At 41.6% G+C, this 27536-nt stretch overlaps 1 protein-coding gene across 1 annotated transcript in view; it reads left to right on the top strand.

Annotated features, from left to right (window-relative positions):
• SLC25A42 (solute carrier family 25 member 42) overlaps positions 1-27536 on the top strand; it is a 55363-nt gene that overhangs the window by 11361 nt on the left and 16466 nt on the right. The window contains exons 2-4 of the mRNA XM_063455376.1: positions 17064-17187; positions 25943-26054; positions 27467-27492. Of these exons, the coding sequence (XP_063311446.1) occupies positions 17104-17187; positions 25943-26054; positions 27467-27492 (222 nt within the window). The 5' untranslated portion in view covers positions 17064-17103. The remainder of the gene's footprint in view (positions 1-17063; positions 17188-25942; positions 26055-27466; positions 27493-27536) is intronic.

Here is a 27536-nt window from a genome sequence, read left to right as displayed (position 1 = left end):
ACTTTCTCCAGGGGGGGCCCCCAATCAAATGTGTAAATCCAAGTTCCAAAGTGGATATCAGTGTAGCAATATAAAAATCAACAATGATGAGGGCACAAATCCTAAACTGTGTTCTGTATGTATCTTAAAATCAAGGAAACCGTATATTTATTAAACCCTATAAAAACCCCAAATTAGAAACTCTTACAAGATAAAATTGTGGTACTTATTTCTAGTTCAGAGGAACTGTATCTCCCGCTGAAAAAGAACGTCCGGCACCATCATTTGACACCAGTTTGTTCTTTTCCATTTCTGATTTGATGTCCTCCTACTTTCTGAAACTCAATCTTTTTATAACTGAGCTACTTATTCCCCCCCCCCCCCCTACTTATAAACCTAATCTTCTAGTATTATAATACTCTTTTTCGCTCTCTCTGCAAGTTGATGGCACCGTATCAGCTGATCCTTTCAAGCTTGCTGTCTCACCTTTTACGCTTCACGTCCAGTGTGTTGCCAAATCCTCATGATTCCACCTTAAAAACATTGCTTACATCTGCCCCTATGCTGCTAAAGAGCTTATTCATGGTCTAGTAATTTCTCTCCTTAATTACTGTAATTCTCTCCTAACTGGTGTCACCACAGACCGCACTGCCTCTATACAGTCTGTAATGAATGCCGCCACCAGGCTGATTTCTCTCCCATCACTCTCACGCCTTGCCTTTCTATCAACCCTTACATTTGCTTCCTGTACCCTATAGGAATCAATTCAAAATACTAACCTTTGCCTGTAAAACTCTAAACCCCGCTACAATTCTTCACTAATTCGTAGGTACGTTCCTTTTCGGTTGCTCCGCTCTACCGGTGACCTTTTCCTATATGCTGCTTGTACCCTTACTGCTAACTCGAGCTTTCAGGACTTCATGTGGGTGGGTCCATTTCTTTGAAAAATCCTGCCTACCCAAATTAGACTCTCCCCCTAGTTTTCAGTCATTTAAAAGTCCCTCAAAACCCATCTCTTCAAATTAGCTATTGGCCTCCCAGTGTAACTTCTATTTCACAAACCTGTCTCTTGCTCTTTAATAAAAGGCTACTTTCACATTCCAGTTCTGCTAGTATCCCACCCTTTCACCATTTGTTGCTAAACCAGGGCTCAACAAATCCCAGGTCGCCTTGGCGCCTGGGATTTGTCAGACCATTAGCGAAGCCGGCCACGCACAAGAGCTAAAATGTCAGACAGAAATACAAATTAAAAAAAAAATATCTTATTTTCTCAATTTTTAAATTTTATTCATAATAAATTATGTTCCATATATGAATAGTTAATTATAAATTAAAGCCCAGTTTCTCCTGAACAAAATGATATATAATAAGTGTGGGTGCACTTAATGTGACAGCGGTGAATTACGGTTGAACAGACCTATAGCGCAAATACCAGTTTTTATTTACGTTTTGTTTTGATCAGAACGTGACCATTGACTCCGTCCTGAAGGGGTAAAGCAGTGAAAATTCAGATGCATAATATACACTAAAACTGCTTCATTAAAGGGACACTATAGTCACCTGAATAACTTCAGCTTAATGAGGTTGTTCAGGTGAGAACTATAGCTCCCTGCAGCCTTTCTCATGTAAACACTGTATTTTCTGGGAAAATACAGTGTTTACATTGAAAGCTAGGAACATCTCCAGTTGCAGTCACTCACAGTGAACCAGAGTATGCCTCCATCCACTCAGATCTGCTGTGCACGGGCATCCTGTGATTCAGTATCTCCTCCCACTGCATGCAGACACTGAACTTTCCTTGTAGAGATTCATTGATTCAATTAATCTCTATGAGGAGATGCTGATTGGCCAGGGCTGTGTTTGAATCATGCTGGCTCTGCCCCTGATCTGCCTCTTTGTCAGTCTCAGCCAATCCTATGTTGAAGCACTGTGATTGGATCAGGCTACAACTTCTGATGATGTCAGCAGACTGCTTGTTGTTTTTTTTTTTTTTTTTTAGGCAAACAGCATGCAGAGTTACAGCTTCTGGCTTGAATACAGTAAGATTTTTACTATATTTATGGAGTCATGAGGGGCCCAGGGGGGCTAGATGGTGGTGTTAACACTATAGGGTCAGGAATACATGTAGTTGCACTGGTGACTATAGTGTCTCTTTTAAACTGGATTTGTTTTGGTGACTATAGTGTTCCTTTAAGTCAGGGGTCCTCAAACTTTTTAAACAGGGGGCCAGTTCACTGTCCCTCAGACACTGTTGGGGGCCAGGCTATAGTTTGAAAAAAGTTTGAACCAATTCCTATACATACTGAAACAGACACATAGACATACACAAAACCGCATAAGGACATACATACATACATACATACATACACTATGAAATACACACACAGACATACATGCTGAAATACACACACACACACACACACACACAGCAAATTTTTCTTACTTTTTTTTTTTTTTTTTTTTTTTTGCAGGAGCTGGGAGGAAGTGACCGGCCGTCACTTCCTCCCAGCACTACTTTGCAGCTGCAATTTTTTTAAAGGGGCCGGTCGCGCTATTGCACGGCCACAGCCCTGACCGTGCCCCTGAAGATATAGGGCCCATTGGGTGGCCCTAAATGCTTGGGCTGGGTTCAGGACCCTGGCGGGAAAGATTAGGCCCGCGGGCCGTAGTTTGAGGACTCCTGCTTTTAAGTAAATCACCTTCTGATTTTCAGTTTTGGTTTTGATTTTCCATTTAAATCTGCTCTTCGATTTAAAAATGAGTATGACTACATTTCTCAAATGATATACTGTATCGACAAGAACAAGGACATTCCAAAAAATTATGAACACAGAACAATAGCCAGAATTGACATGTATGTGGTTAGGCAAAAACCAAACAATAGATGACCGCGCCTAAAATACAAAATGGCGAGTCACACATAAATATATTCGTACATTAATCCTATGGGATCTTTATCCGTTACACAGTATCTGGTATAATTTGTAGAACTACAAAGAGCTTGCTGGAATTAAATTTTTTTACATTTTGTTATTGTCACATTTGGTAAATTCCCCTTTTATTGTGAAGCGCTGCGCAATAATCTGGCGCTATATAATAATGTTTTATTATAAAAAATAAAAAAAAACTTTTTCTTTTTTTTTAAAGTAGTAAATGCACAAAATAATAAAATATGCCAGTCATATTTTGTTAAGTTTTCAAGAATATTTATGTGTGTCTGTGTAGTAGATGTCGTGAGAGTATTTGATTAGTAAATGCAGTGTGTGTTTGTGTGTGGATGCCGTATTTGTGTGTAAATATGTGGGGTAGGAATCTGTAGATTTTATTTATTAATCTCTCGGCCACAGGTTTAAAGGCATTACACTTCCAGGTGGTCCAGCGACTTTGTGTACAATGGGGGTTTCACGTTATAGAGGGAGTGGCCTGGATCAAGCTTACGCTCAACTTTCTTGAGCCTTGTGTGCTGCACAGAGCATTGCCATAGTAACCCGAGGCAGGGCCGGACTGGGAAAAAAATTCGGCCCGGGCATTTTTTTATCGCAGCGGCCCACTAAGAAGGGGGCGGGGCAGAGAGTGTGTGTTTTGTCATCATTAATGACAAACACGCCCCCTCTCAAAGTTAGCATGTTGGTTCAATGCTCTTCCAGGGCAGACCATGCGCAGAGCTCTGCTGAAGAGCTCTAGCATGAGAAAAAAGCCCTGTATTTGTTCTGCACAGCGCAATCAAATTTAATAACATGCTTGCACTGTGTTTCCTTGCAACTTGTCTCTGGTGTCTCTATAAATGGATACCAGGAGACAAAAATGCCAGGAAAGATTATTGTGCATGTTTTTGGAGCCTGCCATTGTGTGTGTGCAGAGTGAGCTGATTGTGGTGTGGTATTGTGTTATAAGGTCGGTTTTAGTCGTGTTGTGTTTGTGGTGTAATGTAATGCATATGTGGCTAGGGGCTGAAGAGAATGTGTGTGTGTGTGTGTGTGTGTGTGTGTGTGTATAGGGGATGTAGCAAGAGTGTGCATACAGGCTATAGTGTGTGTGTGTGTGAATATATATATATATATATATATATAATTATATAAATATGTTTGGAAGTATTGTGTATGTGTGTGGTGCAGTGTGTCGGGGGGGTTCTGTGTGTATGTGAGGGGTGCAGTATGTGTGTGTGATGTGTGTGAGGGTGCTGAGTGTGAGGGTGCTGTGTGTGATTGATTTGTGTGAGGGTGCTGTGGGTGATTTGTGTGTGAGAGTGCTGTGGATGATGGGTGTGAGAGTGCTGTGTGTGTGAGAGTGCTGTGGATGATGGGTGTGAGAGTGCTGTGTGTGTGATTTGTATGTTAGAGTGCTGTGTGTGGGAGAGTGCTGTGTATGTTAGAGTGCTGTGTATGTTAGAGTGCTGTGTGGGAGAGTGCTGTGTGTGAGAGTGATGTGGATGATGTGTATGTTAGAGTGCTGTGGATGATGGGTGTGAGAGTGCTGTGTGTGATGTGTATGTTAGAGTGCTGTGTGTGAGAGTGCTGTGGATGATGAGTGTGAGAGTGCTGTGTGTGATGTGTATGTTAGAGTGCTGTGTGTGAGAGTGGTGTGTGTGTTTGGAGGGGTAGATAAAAACAAGTATGCATTATGTACCCCCCTCCCTTCTTACCTTTTAGCCTGGGAGGGGGGGACCGGCATGGTGGTATCTGGGAGGGGGGGAACGGCACGGTGACACCATCCCTGGTGGTCCAGTGGGTGAGTGAACTCTAGCCTGCGGGCTAGAGTTCACTCTCGCGAGATCCGGTCGTTGCCATGGCAATGCCCCGGATCTCGCGAGAGGAACCCAGCGGAGCTGCAAGATAGAGCTCCACCGGGTCCTCTCCTGGCTCCCTCCCTCTCTCCCTGCTGGTGGCCGGAATACACTGTATGTGGGCCGGTGAGGGAGATCTTTGATCTCCCCACCGGCCCATCATTGAAAACAGCGGGGCCGGCGCTCGGATAGTGCCGGCCCTGCATAGACCGGCAGGGGAGATCCTGGGACTTCCCCTGCCGGCCTCGGCCATCTCGGCCCACCGGGCATTTGCCCGGTGTGCCCGATGGCCAGTCCGGGCCTGACCCGAGGCAATGCTTTGACAGCAGGGAGCTTGCGAAGTTGCAAAGACCCCCCCCCCCCAATCACATCCCAACGCAGTATTCTAGAGCAGCAAAATGTATAATACTGATAGATATCATCCGTGAAAGGGCAGTTTATTTGGACATACCCCATTTTGAATACCCTAGGTTGTCTACTTTTACAAATGGTATGCCATCATTGGTGTAATTATCATGCCTGGGCTACCATACGGTCTCGAAGGCAACATAGGCACAGCAAACCAATCTGGCAAATTTCAATATGGAAAAGGGGAAACCCTGTACATGGGTGGGAATGTTGTACTCCTGAGACATTGCTGAATACAAATGTGTATTTTATTGCAGTAAAATCTAACCGTATTAAGACATTCACAGTGAAAATGTCACCCAGAACTTGAAAAATAACACATTTTCATAATTTCTCACACTTTTTTCGATTTTATTCGCATCTCAACTTCTACAATTGGCTCTGTCCTTTAACCCCTTAAGGACACATGATGTGTGACATGTCATGATTCCCTTTTATTCCAGAAGTTTGGTCCTTAAGGGGTTAAAGGACCACTATAGGCACCCAGGCCACTTCAGCTGAATGAAGTGGTCTGGGTGCCAGGTCCATCTAGGGTTAACCCTGCAGCTGAAAACATAGCAGTTTCAGAGAAACTGCTATGTGTCCCTGAGGGTTAATCCAGCCTCTAGTGGCTTTCTCCTTCACAGCCGCTAGAGGCGCTTCCGCGCTTCTCACTGTGAAAATCAGTGAGAAGACGCTGGACGTCCATAGGAAAGCATTGAGAATAGCTTTCCTATGGGCGGTTTCAAAGTGCGGGTGCGCATTCGGCGCTGACGTTGGCAGGAGGAGGACAGTTTCCCAGTGCTTAGGGAGACTCGCGCTGGAGAAAGGTAAGTGTTTAATCAATTCATCCCAGTGGGAGTGGGACCCTTAGAGTGCTGTGTTAACCTAAAGACCCTATAATGCCAGGAAAACAAGTTTGTTTTCCTGGCACTATAGTGGTCCTTTAAGGGGTTAACCTGCAGTTGTTTTGGGGACTATAGTGTCCTTTTAATATTTCTTCTAGAATCTCATGTCCGCTCTGACATGCTTATCCAATGAAATATTGTCCTGTTATGCACCTATTACAATTATAGGGTATAAATAAGAAGGTGTGATGATATAATATGCATGTATAGCAAGGAAGTAAAGGTCATCCCTGGCTGGAATATAACAATTTCATCTCATTGAAATGGTTATTGTCCTAGTGTTCTCTGGTGCTGTCTCTCCATTTTCCAGCATTTTAAAACTAATTGAGTGTCTGTGGATACCCATAGCTGGCCCTTACTAAAGGTATGGCTATAGCAGAGACTCTGCATTTCTTTTTAGCCATACCAACTCATTCCAGCAATAGGGGCTGAGGCTAATGCTTTAACAGGATGCTCTAAGGGGCTCCAGGCACTAGCGGAGAGTTATTTATTTATTTATTTTTTCTTTCCCAGTATTCATGCTGTGTCCAATCTTAAATTGGGAAGAAGAATGTGCATCTCTCCCAACAGAGCTCAACCTGTGGTATTTGTTACAAAAGGTTAAAATAGGGGGCAGGGGGGGGGGATCTATTTCTTGGTTGCATATAGTAAAGCAAACCCCACTGTGTGAGAATTGCTTGCGGCACAGCAAGAACGAAATCCCTGCTGGTTTCTCTGGCAGTAACAGGATTCAATAACAAGAGCTGTGAAAATATCTGTACAGTTGAATGTAGTCATTTTATCTGCTCGCCCTGGACCAAATATGGTATAAAACTCTGCCCTTTCTGGTCTGCTTGACCACTTTTATTTCTTCAACACTCAGGAGAGCAGGCCAGCATTTGTTCTGTTTTGTTGTGTTTTTAGTTTTTATGTAAAATATCACCAGTGAAAAATATGTTCTGTTTAATTTTGGTACTTTTTTTTTTTTTGCCTTATGGTCACAGCAATGGTTTTCTGGAGTTGTAATTCAGTTTTTGACTTTTTTTTCAAAAAAATGAAATGATGGCTACTCTGCCCTCATGACATTTTCAAGCTGAATTCGACCGTGCACCAAGCATCATTTCCCTTTGTAGGTTCTAGGTCGTCAGGACCCCACGTTTAGTTTTACTCTTGTAGCAGACACCACCTCTGTTTTTAAGCATGTTACTTGAAATATGGCAGCATCACCATTCTTCAGTGAGTATATCCTTAGGGCTCATAACTCTGTACTGTGACAACCTTCCACATTCTACCTACTGCACACCCTGTTTAGAAGGCTGGCACTTCTGATACACATCCTGCAAAATTGCGGGTTCATTCTGCACAGAATTACCCCATGTACAGTTTATACGTTTGTGTGTTCTGTTTTTTTAATTCCTTTCATGAGGATGTTCTTCTCTTAATGCTGTCTCACATATCTGTAATGTTGTTTTTTTTTTTTAAAAAAAAAGGTGTCGCTCCTTATTCTTCTGTCTAATCCAATACTCCTCGTAAAAGTGTATTCGGGATGACCAGTGCATGTACGCTAGGCCTCCCCCCCCCAACTGAGTGCTCGCTATGAGAAGTATTTAGTCGAGGTGGCGTGTGAGAACAGTGTATTACTTGGCCCTCTCAGTCGAAGCACCCTCTGGTGGTTGTTAGGAAGACATGACATGAGGTGTACATGGACTAAAGTGGTAGCCCAATGTACGTGTCCGCCATGCTCTCTGTCATTCACATAATATCGTTCGCGAGGATATGAGGCCTTGCTGTATTCAGTAACCTTTAATCATGTGCATTGTAAAAAATGGTTGGCTTTTGCACCTCCCTGTCACCTACCACTATGCAGCAGCCAGCCCTTGCTAAGCTGCTCAACACCAGCTCACCCAAGGCAGTTTGCCTATGACAGGGCTAAAAGAATTCAAAACATTTAACAAAAAATAATAATAATAATCATGCCCAGAACTGCATCTCCTGAGCGTTGGGCGATATAAATTCCACACTTCTGTGCTTAGCCCTGTGTGCTTCCAATTTTATTATTTATAAAATTCTTTTATGAAAGAAAAAAACTGTATAGGGACATAGGCAACCAATCACATAGTAGAGGAAGTGGCTATATAAGGCCTGTGTCTCCCACAATCTCCCTCTTTCTTTGCTGCTTCCTCAGACAGCTAAGTACTTTGCTCTTGTGCTCATGTTCATGGTTATTTGATTTATGATTGTGTTATTTGATTTATGATTGTCTTATTTTGTGATTATTGCTGCTGCCTATTTGTTTGTGCAGGAGTTTTTATGTTTCTTCTTATGTTTTCCCCTTGCGCTGGTGTCTAATCCCTGGGTTTCCCCTTTCTGTTCTCCCCGGCGCCCGCCCGGGACCTGGTACCGGCTTTCAGCCGCGGCTATTTCATCTGCCGCGGCTGTTAGTGTCTTTCCCCACCGGGTTCCAGTCCGCGAGCATTCACTGCACGTGCGGCGGCCATTTTAGGGGCGGTCCTTCCTCGTGTCGGTCGCTCCCTCTGCTGCCGTGCGGTCTGCTCTCTCTCTGGGTCCCTTGGGTGCACCAGTGTTAAGGTTCTTCTCTGTACAGTTTTTCTGTGGGTTAATCAACCCTTTTTCACCTTACTATTTTGGTCTATCCTCTGGATTTTATTCTAACTGACTGTGCCACTATGCAGGATAGGGAGGAAGGGCCAGAGGGCCTCACTGCTGATTTTAACATGGACAATCCTGAGGGTGCTAATGCCTCCCAGGAATTTCAAGCCCTGTTAGATGCCACTATGGCTTCTTCCTTACAAAAAGCTTTTGCTTCAGCCATGGGTGCTGTATCTTCCTCCTTCTCTCAGTCCCTGCATACCATGCTATTACCTTCCCTAGCAGCCCCTGCCCTCCTGGGTATGGGGACCCCCTCACCTACCCCAACTGTGCCTGGGGCCCGTAAGGCTAAGGCGAAGTCAAAACACGTCGACTCCCACTCCTCGATGCCAGTTCTACCTGCCATGACTGACGCACTAGAGGCGGGCTAAAAGGGCTAGATTGTGGAAACGGGCTAGGGCCCTGGATGATGGGTCGGATACTGACCGGAGTGTGGAGAATGAGTCTGAGTCTGACGCTATGGAGTATGACTCCTATGATGAGGGCGATTCGGGTGAGGATCTACCCCTTACGGGTGTAACCTCTTCTGGGACCTCTACCGCTGCCCGTAATCACGTGCAAGGCCTCACTGGGGATGGTAAGGCACTGTTTGACCCTCAGGGCAACCCTCTATTCGACCCCGACAACCTCCGTTACCCCCGTGGTGCCACTTCGGCAGACGTCCTTATGGTGAGTACCCTTTCTTCCCATCTCGCTCATGTTCGGGTGGCGGGAGAGCTGGCATTGTTTTACCAGGGGTGGGCGGATATGACTTCAGATGCTTGGGCACTGCAGTGCGTGCGGGGTTATCGCCTAGAGTTTGTTTCTCTGCCTGTCCAAATTTCTGTCCCCAGGGAATTGTCCCTCCCTCAGGATCAGGACAGCATGATTTCGACAGAAGTCGAGGAGATGTTGTCCAAAGGTGCTATAGAGGAATTGACGTTTGCCGCTCCGGGATTTACGAGCAATCTCTTCCTGGTGCCAACGAAAGGAGGCGGAGTCCGCCCGGTGATAAATCTTCGTCCTCTCAAAGCGTTCTTCCGCAAACCACACTTTCAGATGGATGGCATACATTGCCTCAGAGACCTCCTTCGACAGTCGGATTGGTTAGCCAAGTTGGATCTGAAGGACGCGTATTTTACGGTTCCCATCGCGGAGGACCACAAGGATTACCTCCACTTCACCTGGCACGGGAGCCGTTGGCGTTTTACTTGCCTGCCTTTCGGTCTATCCTCGGCTCCTTGGTGCTTCACCAAGGTCATGAAACCAGTGGTGGCGTTCCTCCGTACCCGTGGAGTACGCCTCATTATTTACCTGGACGACATTTTAATCATGTCCCAGTCCAGAGACCAGCTACTGTTACATTTGGACTGGACAATCAACCTACTGCAAAACTTAGGTTTCCTGATCAACTGGGACAAGTCGGCCCTGATCCCTACCCAATCCATGGAATTCTTGGGTTGATTCCATCCAGCAATTCCTATACCTACCGGAATCCAAGATGAAGGCCATCCAGAAGGAGCTTCGACGAGCGCTTCGGGTGTCGGATTTGTCCATCAATCTGCCTGCTTGCAGCTTCCATCCAGGCGATATTCCCGGGCCCGCTACATTACCGAGCCCTCCAACGTCTCAAGGGTTCACACCTCCGTTCGGGGCACTCCTACGAATCCCGGATACGACTGGACGAGGAATCCAGGGACGAACTGGTCTGGTGGTTGGCACACATGGAGGCCTGGAACGGAAGGGCCATTTTCGTTTCCGTTCCGGACGTAGTGATGGAGTCCGATGTCAGCTTACACGGCTGGGGTGCTCGTTGTGGCAACATATCCAGAGGAGGCAGATGGTCCGAAATAGAGAAATCCTTACACATCAACTGTCTGGAACTCTTGGCAGGGGCCTTTTTGCGATTCGCAGCCTTAACCCGGGTCGGGCGAACTGCTGCGTTCTCCTCAAGATGGACAACGTGTCAGCAGTCCGCTATATAAATCACCTGGGGGGAACCAGGTCAAGGATGTTGGCTCTTCTGGCAAAGGATTTTTGGCAATTTTGCCTTAACAACAACGTCTCTGTGACGGCGGAACACATTCCAGGTCTGGACAATTCGGGAGCGGATTGGAATTCCAGACATTTAAGAGACTCGGGAGATTGGCACTTGCACGTTTCGGTTTTCCAAAGCCTAGACAGACTGTGGGGACGGTTCACGATGGATCTGTTTGCTTCACGTCTGAACACACAACTACCGAAGTTTTACAGTTGGAGACCGGACCCGGCAGCGGTGGCGACGGACGCTTTTCTCCAAGAGTGGCCATCGGGCCGTCTGTATGCCTTTCCTCCGTTCAACATGATTGCTCGCACGATCTTGAAGTTGGTCCGTCACGACTGTTGCCTGGCGCTGATCACCCCCCTTTGGAGATCCCGACCGTGGTTTCCACGCTTGATGGAGTTGTCGATGGATTACCCCCGACTGATCCCGAGCTTCCAGGACCTACTTCTGGATCCGGACGGGAACTCGCACAGGCTGGTGTTGCAACACCAATTGCCTCTGGTAGCGTGGCTCCTTTCAGGGGATCTTGGGTTGTCCCAAACGTTCCCCGATCAACTCTCCTGCTCCTCGATAATGCCTGGGCTCCGGGTACAAGATCAGCTTACCGTGCTTCATGAAACTCATGGTCTAGTTGGTGCATGGAACGAGCAATGGATCCCGTATCTGCCCCTCTCCATCTGATCTTGGAGTTCCTCACATTCCTGTTTGATTCAGGCAAGGCGTACCGCACTATCAATCTTTTCCGCTCAGCTATTTCAGCTGGACATAGCGGTTTGGATGGTTCACCCGTCGGCAGACATCCTTTCGTATGTCGCCTCCTCAAGGGTATTCGCCTCGCCAGTCCTCCTAATTCTCGTTTCTCTGCCTTCTGGGACGTCAATGTGATGCTGCAATTTCTATCATCATGGTATCCTAACCAGGAATTGACCCTCAAGCAGTTGTACTCCAAGCTAGTCATGTTACTCTGCTTGATCTTGTGTAAAAGGGTCTCCGACGTCAGAGCCCTTGATTGGGACGCCATTGTTTTCACTCCCGAAGGTGTTGATTTCAACATATCCAGGAGGACAAAATCGGCATCTAAGTTGTTTGTGTACCCTAGATTCTCGGGATGCCCTGCACTCTGTCCGGTGGATTGTCTAAAGGCCTATCTGGAAGCTACGCAATCTCTGCGTTCGTCAGATTTGCATCCCTTGTTTATTTATTTTCGTGCACCTCACCGACCTGTTTCAACGCCAACTCCGGCACGTTGGGTGCGCTGGCTCTTATCTTTGGCTGCTATAGACACCTCTGTCTTCACGCCTCATCCTGTACGGGGCGCTATGGCTTCGAAGGCGTTTGCAGTTGGCTGTCGTCTGGAGGACATTATGCGTGCAGTGGATTGGTCTCGAGAATCGACCTTCCGCAACTTCTATTTCAGACCAATTGAACACATCGCATCTCAGGTGATAGCACAGCTTTGAACTTGCATAATATGAGCCTCCGTGTCTTTAATAAAATTCCCAGATTTTACTAGTAACATGACGTAAAGTCATGATTTTATTAAAGACACGGAGGCGAGTATTATTCCCTCCCACCCTCCCGGTGTGGGGTCTAGGGTTGAAATGCTGTTGGACTCTTGAGGTATGTCGCAATTTGGTCTGTTATTTATGGATTGCATATAATATTTGTACAATTTTTATATTAATTATACTTTATATATTTTCCAGATATCCGTTTTTCACTATGATCTACCGGCAGTTTTTGATTGGTAAGTCTACAGTTTGGAGTTTGGTTATTACCATATTTCTCTCTCTTTTTTAGCTTGAAGTTATCGACTCGTTCGTGCTTCCTGTTCTGGCCAAGTGGGATATCGTTCTTCTTATCTGGTCTTCGGTTTTCGCAAGAAAGAGGGGGATTGTGGGAGACACAAGCCTTATATAGCCACTTCCTCTACTATGTGATTGGTTGCCTATCTGCCTATACGTTTTTTTCTTTCATTTTGATAATATTTATATTCCTCTCTCTTTGCTGCTGAGGAAATAAAGAAAGAGTTATGCATAATACTCGCCTCCGTGTCTTTAATAAAATCATGACTTTACGTCATGTTACTAGTAAAATCTGGGAATTTTCCTTTTATAATTGCATCATAATATTTACAGACTACCCTTGCTTTGAAACTTGATTAAACTAAATCTGTCAACTGTGAGAAGTCTGTATTTTCCTGCATTTGTCCGTAATCCAATTTCTACATATGTCAAAGTAGTCCATAAACCTCTTTCCACAGGGTTTGTGGGATATGTAGTTCCGCCACGAATTTTACTAGTCAAATCCTGATGAGTGAAGTTAGTGAATAAGCTGATAGCAGTCATATCATTGCACCTATCAGTTACAGACAGAGCTACTGACCCTACAGGCAGTGGCTTAGAAAGATGGATTCATGTGATCAGATTGCTGTGTTTTTAAAAAAATGTACAAGAACACAGTGGCAGGGGTCGTGATTTTTCCATAACCTAAAAAAGGAACACATGTGTTGTGATGAGTTAACCCCTTAAGGACCGGACTGTTTTTGCGATGTTGTACATTTGCGACCAGGCATCTTTTTACACTTTTGTGGTGTTTGTGTTTAGCTGTAATTTTCCGCTCTCTCATTTACTGTTCCCATACAAATTATATATTGTTTTTTTTCAGGACAAAAGGGGCTTTCTTTACATACCATTATTTATATAATCTCATGTAATTTAATTTTAAAAAAATGAAAAAATATGATGAAAAATTGAAAAAAATACATGTTTTTTTGACTTTTATGTGAAAAATCTTTTACTCATCTACAAAAGCGAATGAAAAAAACTGCTAAATAGATTCAAAATTTTGTCCTGAGTTTAAAAATACCCAGTGTTTACATGCTTTTTGCTATTTTTTTGCATGTTATAGGGCTATAAGTACAAGTAGGATATTGCGGTTTCAAAACATACATTTTTAAAATGTATCAATAGTGACATTGTAACACTATTATCTGTCATAAATCGCTGAATAACACCCCACATGTACATATTTTTTTTAAAGCAGACAACCCAGGGTATTCAATATGGGGTATGTCCAGACTTTTTTAGTAGCCACTTAGTCGCAAACACTGGCCAAAGTTAGCGTTCATATTTGTTTGTGTGTGAAAAAAGTAAAAAACTAAATTGAACGCTAATTTTGGCCAGTGTTTGTGACCAAGTGGTTACTAAAAAAGACTGGACATACCCCATTTGCAATACCTTGGGTTGTCTTCTTTTGCAAATGGTATGCCATCATGGGGGTAATTCTCATTCCTGGGCTACCATACGCTCTCAAAGGCAACGTAACCAACCTGGCCATTTTCAATGTAAAAATATTTGACCCATATATTTGACCCTGTAGCTTTCAAAAACGCTATAAAACCTGTACATGGGGGGTACTTTTATACTCAGGAGACTTTGCTGAACACAAATATTAGTGTTTCAAAACTGGAAAATGTATCACAACAATTATATCATCAGTAAAAGTGCTGTTTGTGTGTGAAAAATGCAAAAAAAGTCACTTTCACTGACAATATCATCGCTGTGATATGTTTTACTGTTTTGAATCACTAATATTTGTGTTCAGCAAAGTCTCCCGAGTAAAACAGTACCCCCCATGTACAGGTTTTAGGGTGTCGTAGAACGTTACAGGGTAAAATACAGTGCTAGCAAATTAAATTCTCTGCAATTTCGGCGTCGGTTGGCAGGCAGGTCCCTCAAATTGCAATTAATAAAATTACTTAATTATGTAAAAATATTACATAAATACGCACGTAGAATTTAAATATATATGCATATTTATATATTTGAAGTCTACATGTATATTTATATAATTATTTATGTAATTTTGTATATGGACATATGAATAGTTCGTATTCTTTGTATTTATTTATATATACATAGATATATATACAATTTCATTCTAAGTGTATTTTGATATAAATATATATATATATTAATATCAAAATACAGTTAGAATAAAATTTCGTATAGATATATAATTTTTTTTTACATTTTTATTATTATTTTTATTTTTTTAATTTAATTTACTTATTATTTGTATTTTATAATATATATATATATATACAATATATATAGTTATTATATATATTATATATATATATGTGTGTAATTTAATAAGTGTATTTTTATATTAATATATGTACATATTAATATAAAAATAAACTTAGCATGACATTATATATATATGATATATAGACATATATTATATAGGTATAATATATGTCTATATATCATATATATATATATATATATATATATATATATATACACATATATAATATTTTTTTTTTATTCACTATAACTTTAATTTTTTTTTTATTTTACACTGGCAGGGAGACTGCCTGTCAGCACAGACAGTCCCCCTGCAGGCAGATACTTGGACACCTATTGTGACCATGTGGTCGCCCTGTTGGGCGATCACATGGCCACAGGGGTCCTAATTCGCCATGGGGAGACTGTCTGGGCTGCAGGCAGTCTCCCCACAACGGGAGCAACGCAAAAATGCCGATGACGGTCCTGAACCGTCTAGCGTCGTTAAGGGGTTAAAGGAACACTATAGGGTCAGGAACACAAACATGTATTCCTGACCCTATAGTGTTAACACCACCATCTAGCCCCTCATGCCTCCATAAATATAGTAAAAATCTTACTGTATTCAAGCCAGAAGCTGTAACTCTGCATGCTGTTTGCCTAAAAAAAAACAAAAAACAACAAGCAGTCTGCTGACATCATCAGAAGTGGTAGCCTGATCCAATCACAGTGCTTCCCCATAGGATTGGCTGAGACTGACAAAGAGGCAGATCAGGGGCAGAGCCAGCATGATTCAAACACAGCCCTGGCCAATCAGCATCTCCTCATAGAGATTAATTGAATCAATGAATCTCTATGAGGAAAGTTCAGTGTCTGCATGCAGAGGGAGGAGACACAGTGCTGCCCTGTGCTCTGCTGACAGCAGATCTGAGTGGATTGAGGAGTTTTATGCCTCAATCAACTCGAAGTCCCTCTGGTGGCATTCTGAGTGACTGCAACTGGAGGTGTTCCTAGCTTTCAATGTTAACACTGTATTTTCCCAGAAAATACAGTCTTTACAAGAGAGGCTGCAGGGAGCTATAGATCTCACCTGAACAACCTCATTAAGCTGAAGTTGTTCAGGTGACTACAGTGTCCCTTTAATGAATCCAAATATATATCTTTGTGTTGTGCTTCTATACTACCGTACTAATTAAAGTTGTTTTCAGATTTCCCTCCTACCTCACCAAACCCTAAACTGAAAAATTAAATGATCAAAACTATGCAGTGTTCACTGTGATCAGAAAGGTTGGCCTAAATTAAATAAGAAATATTGCTTAAAAGAACACTCCAAACACATAAGGCAGTTTAGCTTGCTGAACTGCTTTGTGTGTGTGAAGAATTTATCCTCTCTTTTCATTTTAGTGCAGATTTCAATAAAAATAAACCTTGTTTTACCGACCCACCAGCTGTCCATCCACTGGTTCTGTTACTGCTTAGTTTGCTTAAAGGGACACTCCAAGCACCCAGACCACTCCTGCACATTGGAGTGGTCTGGGTGCCAACTGCCACTACCCTTAACCCTGCAAGTGTAATTAGTGCAGTTTTTCATAAACTGCACTAATTGCCTAACAGGATTAAGTCCTCCTCTAGTGGCTGTCTATAAGACCGCCACTAGAGGAGCTTCCGGGTTATTAAAACTCTTTTTGTTTTAAGAGATGCTGCACGTCCTCATGCAATGCATGAGGACCTCCAGTGTCGCTGGAATCCCCATCGGAAAGCATTGAATAATGCTTTCCTATGGGGCTGTGTAATGCGCGCGCGGCCATTGTCGTGCATGTGCATTAGGTTTCCCCCGCCGGCTGACGTCAGCGGGGAAGGAGAGTTGGCGGAGCCTGACCCAGAGCTGAGGGACGGGTAAGTCACTGAAGGGGTTTTAACCCTCTCGGCAACCTGGGATGGGAGGTGGGAGGGAGAGGGGACCTGCAGTGCCAGGAAAACTGTTTGTTTTCCTGGCCCTGGAGAGTCCCTTTAAGTGCAAGTAGCTAAAAAGGCAGATAATTGCAAAGAGCACCTGCCTTGCAATGATTTCTCATTGAGCTGCATTGGGAAGTCTCAGAAAGTGTGTGCGGGATAATTAAATAATGCATATTTTTATTGATATTATATTTACAAACTAGTGATTAATTTATATATTGTATTTGGACAGTGGTGGAGTGTCTCTTTAATTTATTGTGCTTCTTCATTAATTTTTTTTTTATTATGTATTTATTGCTCAACAGGAGTGAGTTATTTTTCCTAAATTGGGTGAAGATTCGTGGTATGGAGAATGGAATTAAAGAAAGCCAAGTGGGTCTAAATAAAAATGGCGCACACTCCATTATACCTACAGCAGTGGTGTCAGAGGTAAGAAGAAAATTACTCTGGTGATCTTTGACTTTGCTGTGAAATTATTCTGTAAGTTGAAAAAATGCCTTAAAGGGGTACCCAGACTTCATCTCATTGTCCCTGCAGTTTTAGAGAAACTTCAATGCTTACATTGCAGGGTTAACTCTTTGCGGTTCATACATTTTCACGAAGTGCGCCAGCAGGTCTTATAAAATTTTCGAGGAAATCATTTTGCACCCAAATTGGAGATTACATGCACACAGCACCCTGCGATTTCCCGGTTGAATGCAACGCAACCTGTGCACTGGACATTCACTCTTTTTTATATGAAAATGCCCAGCATCTTGAAATGGCAAAACAAATGGCTGTAGAGGCAGAGGGACACTGTAGTGTTAGAAATACAGCTTTGTTGACACTATATAGTGTTCCTTTAAAATGAGGTATAAAAGGTCACATTTCATAAAGTTATTGGTCTTGTATCATACTTCAAAAGAACTTTTGAAAATATTGTAGTGTCTCGTTGCCATTTGGTGTTGTTATTCTAACACATAAATAACATCTGAATGCAAAAGTTAAAGGGACCCTATAGTCACCAAAACAACTTTAACTTAATAAAGCCGTTTTGGTTTATAGATCGTGTCTCTGAGGTTTCACTACTCAATTATCTGCCATTTAGGATTTAAATCACTTTTGTTTCTGTTTGTGCAACCCTAGCCACACCTACCCTGGCTGTGACTGACCCAGCCTACATGAAAACAAAATGGTTTCATTTTCAATCAGATGTAACTTAGTTTAAAAGTTTGTATCTCCTGCATTGTAAACTGAACTTTAATCACATACAGGAGTCTCCTGCAGGGTCTAGTAAGCTATTGACAGAGCAGGAGATAAGAAATTCTAAATAAGCGGAATTTGCAATAAAAGGAAGTGTAAAAATTAGATGACTTTTTACAGGAAATATTTAGGAATGCTGTGTGAGTCACATGCAGAGAGGTGTGCCTATGTCTGCGTAAACAAAGTAATTTAAATCCTAAATGGCAAAGAATTGAGCAGTGAGACTGCAGGGGCATGATCTATACACCAAAAATGTTTAATTAAGCTAAAATTGTCTAGTGACTAAAGTGTCCCTTTAAAATCAAATATCATTTGGAGTTTAATTAAAACATTTTAAAATGACTCTGTCACTGTCTAGGCTCTCTGCATAATTTGCAAGGACCTCTAACAGTGACTTTGCAAATGGTTGTCCGGGAGCCGCATGGTTAAGGGGAAAGTGAGTACATGAACCTGTTCCTGGTGGCTGCCGACATACTCTTCCAGACTGTCCTCTTCACATCGATCTTCTATACACAGCCTTTCTCAGTGACAGCTGGAGGCTTGAAAAAAAGGTCAAGCAGAGGAAATATCCAAAGGCAAAGTAGCCCCTATTGTGCCTCAGTAGATCTTCTGACTGTGTTGGAATTTCAGTAAAATTCCAACACGGTCAATGTGAGTATTTCGTAGATTACATCTTTATGAGATTCTAGTTTTGGATGTATTTAGTACCCTCTACTGCTACTACAAAAAAGTGAGTGAAAGCGCTGGAATATATATATTTATTTATTTTTTTTCGATGTAGGGTTAAATGCTTCTTGATCCAAGGATTAATCTGACTGCCATTCTGGGGTCAAGAGGGATTTTTTTTCCCCCTCGTTTGTAGCAAAATTGGAAGTGCTTTAAACGTTTTTTGTTTTTTCCTTCTTTTGGGTCAACAGCAAAAAAACAAATGTGAGGAAGGCTGAACTTGATGGACGCAAGTCTCTTTTCAGCCTATGTAACTATAGGGTGAAGCACCCTATAATATTTGCATGTTCAGGTGAGTGCAGCCCTAGCCATCCTTTGTTTTATTTATTTATATATTTGGGTGTCCAGGCCAACTCCTTGGTTTTTGCACTCCTCCCTGTCACAGGTGTCTCATTCAAGAACCCTATATAGTAGGGATCGACCGATTATCGGTTTTACCGATATAATCGGCCGATATTCGGTATTTTCGGCAATATCGGTATCGGCCAATAGGGATACCGATATTGCCGATAATACCTCCCAGGACCGCCAGGCTCATTACAAGCCCGGCGTTCCTGGTGGGGGCGGGCAGCAAGCGTTTACTCACCTCCCAGCAGCTCCTCCAGCTCCCCAGTGTAAATCTCGCAAGACCCGCGGCCAGCTCTCACGGCCGCGGGTCTCGCGAGATTTACACATGGGAGCTGGAGGAGCTGCTGGGAGGTGAGTAAACGCTTGCTGCCCCTCCTCCCACAGCTAAGCCAATGCCACTGGACCACCGGGGATTAACATATCCCCCCTCCCTGGCAAGGCAACAAGCAGGGAGGGGGACAACAAAAAACTAATAATAATAATTAAATATATATATATAAATAAAAAATGCCCCCTCACACATACACTCTTATTATACACATGCACTACACAAACACACTGTGTATATAATTCAGTGTGTTTGTATAGTGTGTGTATAATAATGTAGTGTGTTTGTATAGTGTGTGTTTATAATAATGCAGTGTGTGTGTGTGTGTGTATAATGCACACTACACACACACACTATACAAACACACTGCATTAGATACACACACACACTGCATTAGATACACACACACACACACTGCATTATATACACACACACTATACAAACACACACTGCATTATATACAAACACACTGCATTATATACACACATTATACAAACATACTGCATTATACACACACTATACAAACACTGCATTATATACACAGTGTGTTTGTGTAGTGTGTTTATATAATTCAGTGTCTTTGTGTAGTGTGTTTATATAATTCAGTGTGTGTTTGTGTAGTGTGTTTATATATATATATATATAATGCACACTACACACACACTCTGCATTATATACAAACACACACTACATTCACTATACACACACTACACAAATACACACACTCTGCATCCCTTATATACACACACTACACAAACACGCACACTTTGCATTTAGTATATACAGCATTCACTTTACGCACACTACCTACACACTACACAAACACTCTGCTTTCATTATATACACACTAGACAAATACACAATACACACTGCATCCACTACACACACTAGACAAATACACACTGCATCCACTACACACACACTACACAAACACTACATCCACTACACACACTACACAAACATACACAGCTCCCCTGTCTAAGCACACTGCATCCACTACACGTGGCATGTATATTTTGTGCATTTACCTTTAGAAATAGTTTTTATTTTCCAAAATGGTAAATGTACATAATATCGTCAAATTATATCAGCTATCGGCCTAAAAGTTCACAGAGTATCGGTATCGGCTCTAAAAAATCAATATCGGTCGATCCCTATATAGCCTTGACCTGCAGAGAGTCCCAGTAGGAAGAATTTCACAAGTAAGTGGATTAATCTCATAAGAGCTGGCATTAGGCTGTTAGAGTAGGACCTGCCAAGAATGGGGTACACTGATGTTGTGGCAGGCTTATGCAGTGTATGATCATGTACTGTAACTAAATCCCCATGTTTTGCCTAAGATAAGTGTTTTTAAATAAAACTCTAACAATCTGTAAGACTTTAAAGGACCACTATAGTGCCAGGAAAACAAACTCGTTTTCCTGGCACTATATAGGGTCTTTAGGTCCCACTCCCGCTGGGCCCAAGGGGTTAAAACACTTGCCTTTCTCCAGCGCCGGGCTCCCTCAGCGCTGGGGAACTCTCCTCCTCCTGCCAACATCAGCGCAGAATGCATAAGCCGCACACGCATTCAAACCGCCCATAGGAAAGCATTTCTCAGTACTTTCCTATGGACGTCCTGCGTCTTCTCACTGTGATTTTCACAGTGAGAAGCGCCTCTAGCGGCTGTCAGTGAGACCGCCACAAGAGGCTGGATTAACCCTCAGTGAAACATAGTAGTTTCTCTGAAACTGCTATGTTTTCAGCTGCAGGGTTAACACTAGAGGGACCTGGCACCCAGACCACTTCATTGAGCTGAAGTGGTCTGGTCCTTTAATTAATCGGTGTTTAGTGAATGAGCGAGTGTGGATTATGTATTTTGTATGTTGTATATTCCACTTAGTTGTACTTATAACTTTGAAATTATTATTGAATAATAAAAATAAAATAGTATAAAACTGAGAAACATCATCCTCCCACCTTAAAGGACCAATTTATTGTGTGTCACTGATACTTAAATAACTCCTAGAAGTACATTTTTACATCCATTCCCAGTCTTTCCTTTTTAGTTTTTGGAGCCCTCTAATGTTAGAAATTAAAATAGGCGTTTATGACATTTGTTACTTATAAATATTTGGATATAAGACCCTCAACCTCAATAACTATAAAATAAAGTAGTCTACCTTTCGTTTCATCCCTTGCTGTGCCGCTCTCTGCTGCCACTGCTTCTTCGTTGATCAAAACCATGAACAGTGCTGATCTCAGTCAATCTAGTACTTCTCCATAGAGAAGTATCGTGGGGCTATTGCTCATGTGCACCATTCTGCACCAGTAAGCCTCTTGGTGCAATACACCTCTATAGAGAGTACTTGGCATCTTCATGCAGAGCTTAAAAACACCAAATGTTGATCCTTCAAATATTGTTGGACCATCTTTAAGAGAAAATAGTGTTTTTCTATTGAGTTCAAATCAAATTTGTGTCTATCATTACACTATTTGTAATGTACATGTTTTTTACATTTCTGTAAACGTTTTCTATGGCTTCCAACAGTGTGCCATAACTGTCAAGAATGTATTTTTACTTCCAATGGGTTCATTGTGCAATTAAGATTTACTGCGCTATAGAAGTTCATTAAAACAGAGGAGATATGTTTTCTTTAAATATAATGCTTGTAATCTTCCTTGTATTTGCCAGGGCTATACATAAGCATAGTTTCCAGAAACCTGTTTGGTTTGCTTATTTTTATTTTACAAGCCAAGTGTGTTTCTTGAATAAACCAATGATATGTTGATAAACTCAGATTGTAAACTGTACAACATAAAAGCCTCCCACTGTGAAATATACATAGGTATTGTATCAGTTATAACTTCTTGGTAAGCTTTATTTCTTTTTTAGCTTTAATTAGTTTGCACTCTGTACAAAAGTTTTGGGTACACATGATACTAACCATCATTTTATATACAGAGGGAATTCTGCTCCATATCCATAATCCGTAAAATTTAACACACTCATAAACTGTATTTTATCATAGCTAAAATGGCAGGATTTTTGGTCCCGCGCCAGGTGTTGTTAAGCACTGTTTTTATACACATCTTGGTAAAAATAGAAGCATATGGCAGCCCTGTCACTGTTTACATGTTAAAGCGTGTCATGTGTCTGGGACACAGAAATGCCAAAGGCTGAGGAGAAAACGAATTACAAGGTGTCCAGAGTCATGCAATCTTCAGAAAGTAGGAATGAAATCCAGGTTGATCAAAGTAAAGTTGTGATCTGTCGAGGAGGGCAGTTTAGTATTGCTAGCTGGCTGCAGGTGATCTGCTGGGCACTGCTCCCTGCATCTGAGATATCTGCCTAGCAGGAGATTCTGGTCCTCTGCAATAGAATGGGAGAGGCCAGAACTGGTAGCCGGCTGTACCCAGCTAACTCGTCAAAACGTTGGCAAACAGTATGACTACTTACATTGAGGAGGCCACTCCTGGCATTGCAATCCCTACAGTGCACAGTAGTGGCTATAGTGTTTGAAGTGTTTCTTTCTTTTTTTTTTTTTTTTTAAATTCTTTATTTTTCTGTGCATGAAAATAACAAGCATTTGTAATGTGCCACAACAGCACTCATAGTTTATCTATCAAGATTCTCATGTTGGCACTGAAAAAACTGCACATTTTTCTTTTTGTTATCGTTTGGTACAAGCTATATATATATATATATATATATATATATATATATATATATATATATATATATATATAATCTGACGTTGGTTCAGATTTCCCAAGAGTGACTGGAGTTACAGTCCCTGCAAGACCGATTTGCCTAGACTCAGCGAACAGGAACTATCCCTATACCTAGTGTCTTTCTGTTTGTCATTATCGTGCTGTAATGAAACTCCTCTTAATAGGTGGTGGTAATATAATGATGTCGCAGTGTGCCATTTTGGAACCTATACTTTTGCTTGAGGGCCCAATAAGTCATCCAAATCAAGGTGTGTAATAAACCATGTATTGTAGACTGTTGAAGACATCTGTATACTAACCCGGAGTATTTTCTCTCTAATTAGGGATGTATATCTCGGGTAGCTACATTAGTAAGACTATAGGAAAAGGATTTTATTTTTTATTTTTGTGTGTGGGTGATTAATTATGCATATTTAAAACAAATTGTGTCTACAGATTTACCGATCTCTGTTTAAAACCTTATAGTTAATTGTTGCAATATACAGCTACATACATGCAGAGACTGGCCGAGAGTGTTGGATGAGTAGTATAATTTATAGCCGGAAATTAATGCAACTAACTAATTCTGCAAACCACACATTTTTTCTGTATGAATAATAATTTTAACCTCATATAGTGTCTATTAGACAGAGATTGTAGTGATTTTCTGAAAAATTCAAGTGAATAACTTGAATGAAGTCTAATAAATCCACATGCCTTGTGTTTTGTAGTACAGAACGTGATAGTTAGATCCTTGCATGTCTGTGTTGTTATATATTCCTCGTTTGAATGTTGAAAACTTTGTCCTTTCCATTTCTCCTGTGCATTTGATATGTGGAGGTCCATTAAGTACTATATACAGCAAAATGTCATTATGTGACAGTGGTTAACCAGATCTCCTGGAGCAATGGACATTAAATATAATACAGTTTCAGACCTGGTGTTAGTAAACTGTTAGAGAATACAATGACTGCAGGTTAGTATTTTTGATCAGTGTAAGTACTTGTCTTAAATAAAACCTTTTTTTTGAAACATCATAAGTGCAACATTTACATCTCGACATACCTGACGCAAGAGGTCAGCGACACAATTAAAGGAATACTCTAACCCCATGCCAACTACAACACACTGTAGTGGTTCTGGTGCTTGGAATGTTCATGTAACTCTACATTAATGTCCCTGGGAGCCTGGCCTATTTGCTGCTCAGGCTGAGGAAGAATGAGCGCAAGCAGTTATAGACAGCATGATTGGCTTGTCTTGTCAGGTGACCTCTCTTAGCCGCCTATTGTTTGAATTGGTATGACTAAGGCAGAATGTAATCTCTGCCTTATCTATACCACCGGTGGGAGCCGGGCTGTGGGTGGCCAGGGACCCTCATTCAGTGTTAAACTGTTCAAAAATGATTTAGCACTGAATGGAGGGATGGCGTTCAGCTATTGTGGCTTTAAATTAGAAGCCCGGTGACCATTCTTACTTCAGTGAAGAACACAGAATGTGTTCTGAAAAGTGGTTGAATTCCATCATTGATGTTATTTTATATTTACTAGTGTTCGTTTAATGTTTTAAAAGTCATCTAAAAAGTGCCAGGCTTCTTTTATGAAAATACCTGACGGCTTTAAAACATCAATAACATACTATTTTTGTTTGTTGTTACCCCTGCTGGCATGAAAAAAAAACTTAAAAACCGGGCATCCCACTCTGAAGTTCTCCCTGCACCCGCAGCCTGATCCCCCTAGTGTGACATTACTCCACCTCACAGGCAGGGCTGAGGGAAAGACTTGGCCGGCATGCTCTGAGATGTGACAGATGCCCAATATTCACATATATGCAAGGCTAATTATGCTGCCTGAGGTGGAGTTACATCTCTAGTCGCAACGTGCTATATCTCTATATGTGTATCATTTCTTACTAAACTGCTGTCTATAAGGACTCCAGGCACCATGACCACTTCAATATTTTTTGGTGTGGAAATAAAATAAAAAAAATCTAGGGCAGACTGGATGGGCCGAATGGTTCTTATCTGCCGTCACATTCTATGTTTCAAAACACTGAAGTGGTCATGGTGCCTGAAGTAACTATTTAATAAACTGAGCCTAAAATAAGATGTAAAAGGGAAAGTGGACCGGTGGGGGTTATCCCGGTCCTCACTGCTTGTCCCCACGCACCTCTGACAACCTAAGATGCCTAACGACCACCGCCTGCTGCACTTGACCCGCATCCCAGCTTGGAGCAATGCTTTGATGAGCTGTTTACCTGCAATTGGAAGCGCAGACCGGAGCGGCACCGGCTTGAGGTGTGGCGGAAACACAAAGAAGTGATGGGCAAGTGGCGCATGTGACTCCTTCGGGCACAAACACCAAGCAAACTACAAAACCTCGCAAGCATGGCCCCCGGGGGCCGACCAGGGTACTTACCCACCGCATCGACTACAAAGGAAGCCAGACATCCTGGGGTGGGAGACATTGTGGTCAAACTCTCTTTATCTACCATGTTTAATTGTTAGTTGTGCACACATGCATACTGTTCTATCTTGTTTAATAGTATCATATGTACAAGCCACATAGAATTCTCATGTATACCTAGCCTGTCCATCCATGTTCACAGCATGTAAACTTTACTCCATTCATAAATATCCAATATGATAACACATGTTCCTATTATAAAAAAGTGGCTGCTTAGTTTAGGAGTATCATTTGTTACAAGTTGTTGCATATGTCATTTACCTGTCTGATTCAACTCCTTATTTACTATTCTGTACAATGTGAATCTTATTCCACAAAAGAAGAAAGAATGACCAAAAATTATGTGTAACCTGGATACATTTTTTTTTTTTATTTTTTTTTCAAGGGTCCTAAAAATGACAGAAGTGTTCTCAACTCATTGATGTCTGGTGCTCTGGCTGGAGCAGTGGCTAAAACGGTTGTTGCCCCACTGGATAGGACAAAAATTATATTCCAAGGTAAGTATCCTCCTAAGGAATGAGACCTGCCCATCTCCCAACATTTTGAATCCTCTCTTTATAATTTGCACACATTAATACCCGCTACTCAGCTGGTTCATAGAACTTCCTTGGCATGCTGTTTTATAAATAAAAATGAACAACCCTCTACCAAAAGAGGTGAAGAATTGTGTTTTTTTTTTATACAGAAACTAGGAGTGCAGTAGCGCTGTCTGTACCCATACTGCAATACTTCTGGTGGAATGCATCATCTGTTAATATTAGAATAAATTTTTTTCCCCTATCATTCTGATTTTTTTTTTACTAGCTTCTCACTGGCAATACATCTGCTCTAATGTATCTGCAGCAACGACTGAATTTTGGTACACCTGTACCCTTAAACATACTTCATTTTCTGTTTTCTAACACTAACCAAAGTTTATTGATGTATATTGTTATGTCTACTACTTTCCACACCACACCTTCATCCCAGGGCATTATTCTTATTTAAAGTGACAAAACAGTAGTATACCCACTAACCAAAAGCAATAAGGCTGCTAAATTGAAAGTGGTTCCAGGTGAACCTCACTAAACACCAATAGTAGAAAACAGAAAAAGATAAAGCGGAAACCACCTTCACAATAATAATAAAATACAACCTGAGGAATATATCCAAAATTGGAATATTCTCTATGAATATGTTATACAATCTGAAATAAAAAAGTGTATATCATGGCGTAACACAGTAAGATAATAATAATAAAATGTGGAGTAAGTAATGCACTCACAAACAAAAGTGTAAATCAGGCCTCTCACCCCCCTGGGGTATATGTAGTATGGAACTTGATAGTAGATCCAGGTGTTAGAATGTCTTCAAAGATATGTAAAGAAAGAGCCATACATAGTGAAAGTACGTAAAAAGTATCAAAAGAGAATTTATTGGTACACTTACAAACATGAAGTGGTTATAGGCATGTCTCCACTCTCAGTGGAACTGGAAGGCAGAATAGTAGATACCAGACGCAGATCCAATCAGAGTAGCAGAGTACAGGAACAATAAAGGACCATAAAACAATTAAAATCAAGAAACAGTCCGAAAAAGTACAATATCCAACGCGTTTCGTCCGTGATAAATGGAGGACTTCTTCAGGGATTATTCTTATTTAAGCTTCTTGTCCTCTTCTAATCAAAGTGACTTGGAATAAGGTGGTGATAATATTCATTTATTTATTTTATTTTCTCAAACTTTTTATTGTGTAGCTAGTTATCACATTCATCTGAATGCAGTTATGTTCTTCTGGTAATGATTATGTCTCTTCATACTATGCCACTGAGTATGTTCCAATGCATGTCTTATCATAGACTATTTTATAATACTTTTATTTTTTTTCCCCCCAGAAACTAACAAATTTTTGTCCCTGTCTTCCCTCCAGTGTCTTCGAACAGATTTTCTGCTAAGGTGAGTATTCCATTAAACTCGGAAATTTCTGTGAAGTAATAATG

The sequence above is a fragment of the Pelobates fuscus genome, chromosome 5 (assembly GCF_036172605.1).
Source record: "Pelobates fuscus isolate aPelFus1 chromosome 5, aPelFus1.pri, whole genome shotgun sequence".
In the NCBI taxonomy this organism is placed as follows: Eukaryota; Metazoa; Chordata; class Amphibia; order Anura; family Pelobatidae; genus Pelobates; species Pelobates fuscus.
Note: the sequence above shows the minus strand (reverse complement) of the source record. Positions and strands in the feature narration are given on the sequence as shown.